General features: G+C 39.0%; 1 protein-coding gene across 2 annotated transcripts in view; it reads right to left on the reverse strand.

Moving 5' to 3' along the window:
* Positions 1–13,139, reverse strand: part of mctp1a (multiple C2 domains, transmembrane 1a) — a gene marked incomplete at both ends in the record, with an annotated part of 132,807 nt that overhangs the window by 65,102 nt on the left and 54,566 nt on the right. For both annotated transcript variants that reach the window (XM_083913066.1, XM_083913065.1), the window contains 3 exons: positions 2,282–2,393; positions 3,405–3,484; positions 3,690–3,832. In XM_083913066.1, coding sequence (XP_083769192.1) covers positions 2,282–2,393; positions 3,405–3,484; positions 3,690–3,832 — 335 coding nt within the window. The remainder of the gene's footprint in view (positions 1–2,281; positions 2,394–3,404; positions 3,485–3,689; positions 3,833–13,139) is intronic.

Here is a 13,139-nt window from a genome sequence, read left to right on the forward strand (position 1 = left end):
CTTACATAAACACTTGTTGATACTGCATGCTTGCTAAAATCACCAGATTATTAGCAGTTCAATAACGGATTAATTTAAAGAGGATTAATGTTCTGTATTTCCCCTTTCCCTTTTATACCAGTAGATGGCAACGGAGAGAGTCATTTGAGAATGTACTAGTGTAACCTTGTACTCATTTTCTTCACAGTTGGAGAAATCCAAAATGATGCTTAACCTAAATAGAGTTTATTTGTTCTGTCAAATGTGGACTCTCTGAACTACAGTACTAAATAAGCATCAGAATTAAGACATCAGATCAAAAGGAATAAAATATTTCCCCCATGACTCTGCCTTGTTCCGGATCGAGCATGCAGGGGTCCAATTAACCAAACAAATAATTGAACAGAAATAAATGCAACTCTGAAACATTGAGCATGTCCGCAGAGGCACAAGCCAACATAATTAGGAAAGAATCCAGTGCTCTTTGAACATGGAACTTTTCCGCAGAACATATTAATTACACTTGTGTTTATGCACATGTATTTGCTGAGTTGAAGAGTTTCCAGTAACTAAGGCTGACTGAAGCCAGAACAATCAAGTTCAATGCAGCCTGCCTGGGCCTCTGATGTATGGAGAAACAGTTCACTGACCTGGAATAACACTTTTGCTTAACTTCAATTATGAAAATGATATTTACTTGCTTGTTTGTTCGTGTTTTCTTTTATGTGAAAAGCACTTTAAGGGAAACATATTAACCTGGAACTTATTTTCCAAAGTATCTGTGTCTAAATGACTAATTGGAACAACAATTTTTGAAATTGGTCCAGTACTGAGTGAGGGCACTGCAGACCTGTAGCCGCGAGCCAGAATGCAATGTAATTGCATAGGGCAATAGTGTAGTGACTGTCTATGTATGTCCTGCCAAGCTTTCAAGTGTAGCTACTGATGCCAGGTCAGCATTAACTTTAGCTAATAGCATTTGCTGAGAAATGACTCTGTTGACAGCATGTCTCAAATCTTGGAACAAAATCTTTCTTCAGGTAAATTTGCTTTGGTGCTAGGATTCTTTTGCTGGCAGTAGTCAACCCAGTCATAATGGTCAATGCAGACCTAATAGTCTTCAAGGTGCAGTGTATGGACTGGACTGTTAGGATCCATTTGTAGCACAACTAGCCACAGCCTGCATCCAAAGGCAACATTAGTCTACAAAAGCTGTAAGAAGTGTAGCTCGACATTTTGTTGGCAAAATTCGAAAAATGAACAAACAGGAGCCATTGATGTTATTGAAAAACTTTCTGCAGTCCAACACAACAATCTCCCCATCACTCTTCTCTCCAACCCTCTAACTCACATTCCACACCAACGCTGCTGTCTTCTGGTTTAGTCAGCTCGCAAGATAATAACAATCTGATCCCATCAGTGGCAAAAAGAAGCACCTTTAGTGGCCATATATTGACAGGGTCCAATTGCCCTGTTCGATTACATCGCACCCCATTTCGCAGCTGCTGGGCTGCATCGCTCTTGCGTTATACTGGACCAAATTCAAAATTTGATGGTTACAGTAGGATAATACCAAAAATCCTCTTTCAGCTTAAAGGAATAGTTTGGTTATTTTGAAGTAGGATTCTATGAGGTACTTCCATCCATCCATCCATTGTCAGTGTATTGCCTGCAGAAGAAGCAGTCACAGAAGCTAAACAATGTTACACTGTGGACGGGGCAGTAGCAAACACTTTCACCATCATTCACCACTTAAAAAAAGGCCCAGACTCAGGTCAGACTTTCCTCAGTTTATGGAAGAGACAACAAATGCAAAAAAATAACAGTGAGTGATTATGACAGTGACAACGAAACGCTGCTCACTGTGGAGACAAGAGGATACCTTTATGAGGCAGAATACACAGAGGGAGAACACGGAAGAGGTGAAACTACTGTGCAAAGAAACGGGCTGTCTGATGGCAAGGTAAAGTAGTAAAAATATTCTAAATATAGCATACACTTAAATTGACTTTTAAGGTGGACCCATTTGCAGGTTGCTAAAATACATGTTGCTTCGCTTCTGTGTCTGCTTTTCCAAGGAACTATATTGACTATCCATACAACTAATTCAAAATACCCAAACTACTGTTTTTACATAAGTCTTTTTCTATTTTACAGCATATCAAGCATATCATTCCTGATTTTGATGTGACTTTTCAAAGATGAGATACAGCGGGGCAAGTAATGGAGAGGAAAATGTGGTTTGTGCAGAAAGAGAGAGAAATGAATGAATAATCTGACAGAGTTCATATAGTTTTCTTACAGCATCCCTAACGTCTCCCTCCTTCGGTGACAGAGTGACAGATAGTTCCAGGCTGCCCAGGTTATGTTCAGGGTACTGTGGGTCCTTCAGGTCCAGCGTCACATCCAGTGTCCTACAGGGAAGCACAAAAAACTGAGAAAGTGCTTAAATGAATATTGTAAATCCATATGCATAAGGTGCATGGATTCCACGTGTGTGTATATAAATGAACAACCCATCCATCTTAACATAAAGTGGATACACATTTAATCAGTTCTAGTCTGATTCAACAGGTATGGAGAGATACCCTGGCTAATAAGCCGAACACAGGTCCTTAAATACAGGTATTAGCACTAAGCGAAAGCAAAAGCAAAAGTTATGAATGTTTCATGGTGCTGTTTAGTGTTTGGTTATTCAGCAGCGATGATCTAAACTATGGGAGAGGACATCAATGTATTTTTCAAAAATGGAAATGCTACTAAAATATGATTTGTACGCACAATTTTGATGTAATTGAGCGTTACACTGTTTATATTAAAGCCTCTAAATGTCACAGTTCGAAAATTACAGTTGTTATCAGCCAGAGTAATTAAAAACATCTGCTTGGGTGTGCAGAAAAAAAATATGATACCTACTCTAAAGTGACCGATGGCATAAAAGAGATGGCACACAAAGTGTACAGCTTATATAATGATTACACTCAGATGACAGTATTTCTATTTAACAGAAAAGGTATTCAATTCCTCTTCATACAATTCTCTGCTCCAACCAAATTGAACATATGGATTGTGAGGTTTGAGGTGAGTTAGCAATAAACTGCCACTAGAGGGAGACAACGAGCTATATTTGATCACAATGACTGCATGAAAAGTAAGGAAAGATACTTGGAGAGGGTGCCAGTCAAGAAAATTGGTGTCGCCAGGGAGGGTTCCCTAACCCTTAACCTCCTCATTTGTTGTCTCTTGACAAATCAGCATCTCTGAACATTACTGGAGGAATGCAGCTACAATGCATTCATTAAAATACGATCAGTGGAGAGTACAGGAGACCGTTTAGTTAATAGGCAGGCAAGAAACAGAGGGTGTGTGAGGTGTTAGTGGAAAGAAGAGAAGGAAGTCATAAAATAAGAGAAGACGAAAAAGACCTCTGATGTTCGAGTGACTCCAGGTGGAGGTATGCTGAGCCCATGAAATCATCCTGAAGTCCAAAATCATAGTCAAAAACCTACAAAGACACAATCCACAGCAACTGTCAACAGAGGACCATTACATTGCAAATGTTATCCATCACATTGATTCATCATAGCAGCATAAAAGGGAAACTTGCATAGTGACTTACTGTCCATTGGGACTTTACAGTCATGCAAAATATTACAGCAATTTCTATTACAGCTGAATGACATCTGCAGTCTATGGCATACGGGCTGTACCTTGACATAAAGCGGATCCTTCAGGGTTTCCACCAGAAGGATTACTCTCTCGTCCCACACTGGGTTGAGGTTCTTATGGATGGTCTTACTCCTGAAAACCTCCTTCCCTGCGATCTTAAACTTCACATATGGGTCACTGGTCCCTACAGGGAAAGACAGCAAACACAGAGAAATACTTTTAAACAATAGGATTAAGAAGAGCACCGCCTAAAAAACTCACAACAATGTAGACTCATACAAAAGTAACCCCGCTCAATCACGACTTATGGCCCTCAAGAAGTGTGTGGTGGTGTCTGTATCTGCAGAGCCCCTGTCCTCTGCCTGCATTTTGTATTTTTCTTCTTATTCTGCTGTGTTCGAGATGTTTCTGGGCCTCAGCCTTTAGGCATCGGGCCAATAAGGTGAGATCAGGACTTTTTAGGTTACATTGCTGTATCCGTCTCTCTCCTCTGCTCTGTGTCATGCATGTGCAGTATAAGGAGCTGCAGGTCTGTGTGTGTCTGTTTGACCAAGTGCAGGGTTGTGCGGTGGTTTTGAGCGACCTAATTTGTCCTAGAATGTAACCGGCGTAAAACGATCCCAAAATAATGTTTTATTTTTCTGATTAAGTGCTTTGTTCTTGCTTACCACTCTCTCTCCCTCACACACAAAGCATATGTTGAAACTGTTTTCACACATTTAATTTCATGCAGTGATTCTGATATTACTTCTCTGGTACTGTCCTGAGAAAATACATCTTTTGTTCCCTCTAAAATTATTTTTTTAAACACAGACACAAAATTGATTGCTACTCTGAATCAAGCCTATTATGTGCCTCATGCTCTATTGTGGGTCATAAAAGGATGTACCCGTTCAACACAGTGCCACTAGGTGGTAGCATTGATTTACATTTGTGTTATTATCTGCCAGATCATTATGGCGGGACTGGGGTTGCTTATAGGCACGGCAACCTAAAAAAATATGTTATCACACATATGTAGTAAGGCCTATAATAAACACACATACAGTGGACTGAAAAACAAACAGGTTGGAGTATAATTACCTCTATGTATTCACCATTCCTCATGATGACCAAAAGGAAAAAAGTAAATATAATTTTAAATCTATATTTTATAACCCTGATAAATGGGCCTGCTCCTGTCCATCCCATTTCTGGTTTATTCTAACATCCTATTATCCGCAGACCATAACCTTCAGAATCAATTGACGTGACAGTCAAATAAAAGTCAGAGACCAGACAGAAACATGCCATAAAAGTAATAAAAACTCCGTCGTCAGACTAGGGAATATGTTAATATGGAGCCAATGAAGGAAAACAATATGTATTAAAGTGGATTTTCTTCCATCAGACACAAAAGTTCAAATGCTTACTGCATCTGAAAAAAATGACAAGCAACAACACAGACTTAGGGAGACCAAGAAATATTCACAATGCCATGTTTGCATTCAGAGATTGTGTTTGTGCAGGAGATAATAAGGTGTATTAGCTAGGTAGTCTGTTCACATCCACATTTAGATAACATAAAGTGGCCAAAGGGACCTGATCGGGGTCAGCATTTCACAAACTGTACATAAAGTATGCATGCTGTCAGTGTTTGCACATGTCTCATCAGATCAAGATGAAGTCATTCTCTTTTATCATTGGCAAGAGAACGATTTATTTTAAATACTTGACTCATATAATGACTAAGTGATGCTTATTAAAGGCAGTAAAGAAGCAAATGGCTGACATGGGTATTCTGTCACTGAAAGAGATGTAAGCAAAAACATGGTTGTAAGTAATTATACGGACAATTACATCATATAATATTGTGTAGTATTCAAATGCACAGTATAATCTGTAATCACAGAGCATTTGAGTCTGAAAGAGAGTCCCATCAATGAAATTAAACATAAAAGCATAAAATCAGCTTTCTCCGTGTAAAAACTGCTGACATATTCTCAGCAGCTGTAGGCTTTGATGTGAGAGTGGAAAAATATGCACCAACACTGGGCTGCTGGGAAAAGCTGTCTACTTCTTCACATGTAAACACCCCCAAATACACCTTCACACACTGTTGCCCTTGACATATAATTGAGGAAGAGGTGCAGCAAGAGGACACGTGTGACAGGATACGACAAAAAAGGAGATGCCGCTCAAACTGTCTGACGTTCTGTGTAACATAAGTGAACGGAAAAGACTATGTAGAATTATTCATATTCAAGCATGGAATAAATAAAAGGAATATATTTCTTTGTAACAGAACTATACTGTGCACATGGCCTGATACTTCATGAACTCTAATGACATGAGTAAAGTTAAATGGTCCCAAGCCACATCTTGGAGGCTAAAACCACTTATCTCTAAAACTGCAGCCGCTCTCTTTCTCTGTCTATCAGTCTCTCTTTCTCTGTCACACTGAGTCGATATTCCCAAGACCCACATTACTGCCTCAGAGTCTCTGCACTCCACAGTGCCAGCTTTATGGTGCCATAAACACACACTGAGCTAAGAAGTATGAAATGGAAAAGGTTGGTGCTGTGAGTGGTGGCTCAACATGAGTGAGCGTGGGTTGAGCACAGAGGTTTCTTGCAAAACAACCACCATATATGACATTTATTTATTTATTTATAATATTTCCCACAGTTGAGTGAAGTCCATAAAGAAAGAAAGTGATGTATGTCCCACATAGAGTCTGGTGGGTGGATAGGCCAATAAGCATTAAGGATTATAAGATCGATAACCTTTAGAAGAATGAATAATGGTTGACAAGAATGTCTAAAACCAGTTGGGGTTAAAGACAGTAGGCTTGATGGATTGGTGCACCCTGGATATTTTTCCACCTTGTAGGCAGAAGACTGTGAAATGGAAGTGCTGGTAAAGGGAGATTGGGTATAAGGAGTCAATGTGTCACACACATTGCTGTGAAAGCTGAAGAGCAGTCATAGAGAGCACAAAAGTATTTCAAGTCTTTCTAACAGCTGAGTTGCATTACCGGTGAGGCTTGCTGAGGTAAAATCCAACTCGCCAAAAAAGATCTGAAAAGCTTGCACGTAGGTTTGAGAAGATTAAACTGTACATTTTAAAAGTTTGAATACACCTCGCCAGAATTCAGCACTCATCTTTAAGAGATTCAACATACTACATTCATCAATTTACATCTGCACTGTAGGCTTTGTACTGTATGATGTCTGAAACTGTCTTGTCTTGACCGAAACTGAAATTAATCAATTAGGTCAAAACACTTTGAACTAGCCTGGGCAGGACACTTTAGAGTGAAATCCAATAAAATACAACTTAGACTTCCAACTAAACATGTGTTTATTGGTCCGACATTACATACAGAAGCTTACTTTGGAGAAATCCAGGTTGAAAGATAATCAAACTGGTGGAGAGTTTGGTTGAAAGTAGCATCATTGTTTATCTCAACTCCAGATGTTGAGTATAGCCTAGAACCTATTTCACACATGAACTGCAAACTTGAGTTCATCTAGACATTACCTGGCAGAGCTGTATGTGAGGACGTAAATGTGCAAATCAGTTTTATCGGAAAGTAAATGATGTTTAACCTGCCATCTTGCTAGAACAAAGTCTGTGTAATCTATGTGTGATTAGAGCAGCGCATTGTTCACAGCGAGCGTGGTGGCTGGTTGATGCCGTTTCTCACCAAAACCAGAAGAAACAAACCTCAGATGGTATATAAGAAGGGTGATTTACACCAATATGGCAACAAAAAATGTCTAACTGGGGAACAAGATTTGGGAACAAGATTCAAAGTCAGACAAGGAGTAATTTTTTTAGGACCAAATTACAAACCAGCTTTGTGACCACAAGGTAACCTGCGTCATGTCCTGCCTCCTGCACGCTCTACCCCGTGCTACCCCTTGCCTAAACCAAACAGAGTAAATCCCGAGAATCTCCTCTTGTATGCTACAGTATATGTGTGAACGGGTAATTTCTGATAATATCCAGTCCTGATACTTGTCTGGAGTTTATATGAGAAAACTAATTATGTGTCACATACCAAGTTAGTTACAGGGCATAGGTTACCATAATAACAGACACGGATGTACAGTAAACCCTGTAACCCAGGTCTTGGGACCAAAAATCCAGGATTTTACAGAATTTTGACATAAAAGACGGTTTATTTGGTTAACTCACTAATGCTACTTTCTGGAGAAACCCCCATGGGTCCATAGACTGGTGGGTGGGTGAGTGGGCAAATGAGTGAGTGCCAAGGACACAAAGAGTTACTGAGTGGCTCATATCAAGGTGTAAATCTATTCATCTTTAATGATGCTATTAAAACCAACCACTAAATATTGTAATAGTAGCTTGGAGGAGAGCTAAAAGTGTTTGTGAGAGGACCCAGTGGTGCACTCAGCAGGTAATTTTGCCTTGGGTGTGGCACATTGCAGAACTAAAAGCCCCTGATAGACTTGATTTTGAGAGCTGCTTTCTGTCTTCCTGACAGGCAGTTGAAAACGAAATCCACCACACATATATCTGTATTGAACACCTAATGGGCAGCGGCCAATAAAATACTTCTCAGTGTCTGTCTACCAGGAAGCCATGCAACCCTGCCAGACACCTGAGAATGCATCAACAGTAAGCTTAAAAGCACAATCCATGATCCAAATGTAAACGACAGCCCCATGTTACCAAAACCTTCTGTCAAACTTTAAATGGTCATTTAATACAAGGATTAACACGGAAACACTATTTTCAACATTTGAGCAAACAAACATTTTAAATTATGATTGAGATACAAACTGTGAATCCTCAACGTATAACTCAAAACGCTTCAGTTCAAGTGGAATAACATCATGTATAGGGTTTTTACAAATGAATGCAGATTTCACTTGCGAACAAAACTATTTCTCGCTTTATCGCTTCTTGTATTGTTAGTATTGTTCCTTGTTTTCACCTCTTGCAATGGGACAGTCCTTTTGTTTTTTTTTTGTTTTTTACCTCTGGCGTCAAGTTCTTACACACATGCATAGTTATATGTGTTTCCACATGTGACGTATGCATATGTGTGTTTTTATTATACATCTGGACTTGAAATGTGTGTCGATTGTGCACAAAGACATGACATGACAAACAAAAAGTTAAAAAAAATTACTTTATACTTCATGTTATATACACCCAAGGCACCTAGGGGCTAAGGATACCCAGTAGAGATAGCTAACAGTGGAAAGTTCTGCATCAGAAAGTGATACAACTAATTAGCATGCAAATACCTCTATAAACACAGTAAGACATCACACTAATATATGTTGATACTTCTTTTTTTATATTCATGAACAAAGCAAAGTGATCATGTATGAGTTTCTCCAGCCCAGAACACCAACAAACCTATCAGTGTATTCCACCATTGCAATTGTAGGAATGCATAATCATATTTTACTGAAGCATGTGCTAAAAAGTGCAGACACGTCTGTACCATTCTTAACATTACCAGGCATTACCAATGGGAGGCAGTGTGTAATCATAAGACACAACTCAAGGGATATGCATGAGTAAACCCAGTCCTACTCTTCGTATTGAGTTTCATATTAAGATATAATCCAAGATTTATTGATACAGTCCAATTGTGCCATTTATTCCCTAAATTTGCTTTGATTTTCGAACAGAAGAAAACCTTCTGTTGCTGTTCCCTACTGTACTACCTACAGTATACTGTCCTTCTTCATACATAGCCTCCAACGGTGTAAAGCCTCATCACACTAACTTCCAGCTGATTTCTTTGCTGCCGTTGGTACTTACTGAAAGTTATGGCATTGACATATTCACTCTGTATCATCCAACAGCCTGCTCACTCTGCTGGAAGCACAGTTTGTCTCATGGTTAAATGAAAATATGATTTGCAACATCCACATCACAAAAATGATGGAGCATCTAGTGTCAGAATTGTGTGGCTGTTTCAGCTTGTTGTTTTTTGTTATGCAGAGAAAATAGGAAGACCAGGTAACGTGAATGTAAATAAAATGAATAAATAACAAAAGTGATGAAATTAGACACTGCATCATATTGTTGACCGGCGTTTCTTAAAAGTTGGAAACAGTCTAAATTAGGACTGAGAAGACCTCCAAAGGTTCAGTTTCAGCAATTAAAGATGTGCTGTAACATTCAGGATGAAAGTGGACTGAAAATACAGTTCATCAAAGTCTAATGTTTTCATTCAAATGCCAGTGCGGATCTGAGAGTAAGCAATGACCCAGGGGCCCTCAAGTATGCCTCCAAATGCTCCTGATAAATGAATAAAGATTAATTAATTTCACACAAGGAAGAAGTTTTAAAATGAGATGAAGAACTTTGTGCATGCGTATGTTTATTAAAGTGTGAGACGTTAAGTGCACACAAATGCACTCACACATACTCAGTAGTCATTCCATTAACAAAGCACCACTACTCTCCGACTTTCATTTTGCATAACAAAATTCTTATCTTCCTCACAAAAAGGATTGGTTGACTTGATCATGATCATTTCAGTAACACAAACAATCAAACGCAAGCTAGGCCACACACGTGCCTTGATCATTGTTCTAAGAGGCAGCAGGGTGATAAAACAGACAGAACTCTTGACAGTAATGTCAGACACGTGGGCTCAACTCCAGTTTGTCTGAAACAGTGGGAGGGAGAACAGACACCTCCGAGATCTGTATGCTGGGGAAAAGAGGTTTCTGCTGCAGTTAAATTGACTTAATATGACTTTATGTTGTCTAATGTTCAAAACTCTACAGCACTTAACAGGGTATGTTGATCGGACCTTGTAAAAAGTTAATGAGGTGCTTGTTACAGACTGCAGGGTGAAAGACGATAACAATGATACAGGATTGTAATTATTTCTAAAATAAAAAGCTCTTTTCTGTCATATGGCTCCACCCTGATGTGTGGAACAATTCATCATTCTGCTTCCCCATTTTCATCATTAATATGTAGATAATAATTACACACTCATGATCAATAGCTTTCTATGTCTGCACAGAGAAGACAAATGGTCCTGCATTATTAACTGATAATATATGAGCGGGTAATTAAAGATATGCAGAAGACAGCGCAATATCAAGTTCTAAAAATAAGTATCATACTTCATAAAAAAAAGATGAACTCACTAATTTGGATATTACAGTAGGCTTCTGTAGTAAAACATGTTCTACGTGGCATGCTTGTATCTTTAAAATGACTCCAAAAAAACATAGAAGTAGAAGTAGTCAAAAAAAAGAACAAACAAGAAAAAAATGACACATAATAAAAGCCATTAAAGTGAAAAATAGCAGGAACAGCCTTATGAACACAAAATCCATTAAAGAATTAGGGTAAAACAAACAATTTCTCGCTGGCGAAATTAGGATTTGAACTGGAGTAAAGCAGGGCTGACTACTAATAGCGCTCCGAGTATTAAAACACACTGATTATGGAGGCATGCTGATAGCATGTGTCCACCAAACAACCCCGTTGTTCAGTTTTCAAATATGAGGAAATTAAGTTTATTCTATCAGGGAAAATCGACTGCCACAGAATATAATAAAGTATACAGCATGTACCTAAATATTCAGTTTATTATAGATGACTTGTCTACAGGATCTGTGACAGCTCCACTCACATGCAATGAAATACAGTTTTTTGGTGGCTATAATCAAAAAACATCTAAGCTACACATTTATTTACACCGTACCTGATAACTTTGCCAGTAACAAATGTGTAATAAATAACAAGGTTTCCTGCAGAGAATTAGACAGGAGGTGTAGCACCTTTCCTGAAAACCAGCTCCGCAGAAGTCCAACAAATCATTCAACTTTGATTAAATGTGTCATTAACCTCCAAAGCAGGTGAAACACCTCCACAAGTCAGTTTGTTGGCAGGAACCCTGGTCAGTCGATTTTTTGACATGTCTTAACAGGAAAAGCAAAGGTACTTTACTGGAATGGAGTGTTTTGAATGGAAATTAACCATTGCAATGTTATTAGTAGCCTTACATGTAATGTGAAGTCTGCAGTGAGATTACTGTTATAAAACTGTGATAAATCTGTGATTAATATAAGTGTCTAATTCTAGGATAACAATTATGAAGCACTTGAATCCAGCTTTGGAGATTATATATTTCCGGTTTGGCTGATCTTACAATTCCGCATTACCCTTTTAACTCTACTCTGCAGACATAAAACACATAAAATATCTCACCTAAGGAATGGAGGAAGAAAAAAATGGTCTCCAACTATCACTTAAAAGAAGAAACTGAATTATACAATAATATAATAAAAGTGGCACCATGTTAGACTCAGTATTAGATCAAGATGTCATTCTGAACCTCTCCCTTTTGGCACCTACTGCTTCGGTGATATAGAGTGCAGTAGGACCTAGTCAGAGATGGCCAACACATTGCCTGTCAAAAAGACTGCTATTAAGAACCACACCATGAAGGAGGCTCACTGATGCTTGTCATGAGATTAGAACAGGAGAAGAGAAATGTAGTAAAGCTGCCCATAAAACCCTCGGTCATGCTCGGGCTGCAAGCCCTGAACAGCCTCATGCTCAGACTGCAGGCACTGTGTGTGGCTATGAATATGTGTGTGTATATGTGTGAGCTGCTGGCCTATGTGTAGTGTCAGGACTGACGGATGGTTGCAGCACTGGGGTTTCCCATTACCCAGTATGCAATCTGCTCAAGAGGATGTATTGGCTGAAAAAGGCTGCAAAGACAAGAAACTCCATCATGGGATGCTGGCAGATGGATTGGGGGCCTCCCTCTGCCTCTTGCTGCTTGAAGCTGAGAGGAGTTTACTTTAACCCCCTCCGCCGACATTTGCCCCAAACAAACCTTCACTCAAGTGCAACAACATGCTGCAATTAAAATGCAAAGCGTGGTATATCGTAACTGTAGGATCTATTGCTTAATATAGCTGAGCAGAAAGAGCAGAAACAAAAATAAAGCATAAATTGCACAGCATGTGGGAGCATAGCATGGGAGGTGATAAAGCAATGAAGGGGACTTGAAATAAAACAAGAGACAACATGCCAACTGTGGTGTCAAGCTCTGGCTCTTTCTCTCTTGCTCTCATTGTTTTCACATCTTAAGCCACTGTTGTGTTACACACAAGATAATTAGGCTCACTATGGACTCAGTGGTCTTAGCAGTACTTTGAGAACAAATAACTAATCACCTCCACAGTAATATTAGTCTTTTAAACATGCACACAGCACGTGTTCTGTAAAATGAACACAACATGTGCCAATGCAACAGTCTAGTTAGTCATAACTTAGTCTCACAGGGATAAAATTACAGTAGTTAGTAGTAGTGGGGATGTGTAAGGACTAGGATTCAGGCTATTGCTGCACATACTGTAACCCAAAGTTGCTAGTGGAACCTATATTTATAGACAAATTATATTTAAGCTTCATTTTAACAATTCATTGTATCAAATATAAATTTTGTGTAAATATATTGCGTGGAGCTTCTTTCATAT

Source organism: Echiichthys vipera (genome assembly GCF_963691815.1).
Source record: "Echiichthys vipera genome assembly, chromosome: 4".
Lineage (NCBI taxonomy): Eukaryota > Metazoa > Chordata > Actinopteri > Perciformes > Trachinidae > Echiichthys > Echiichthys vipera.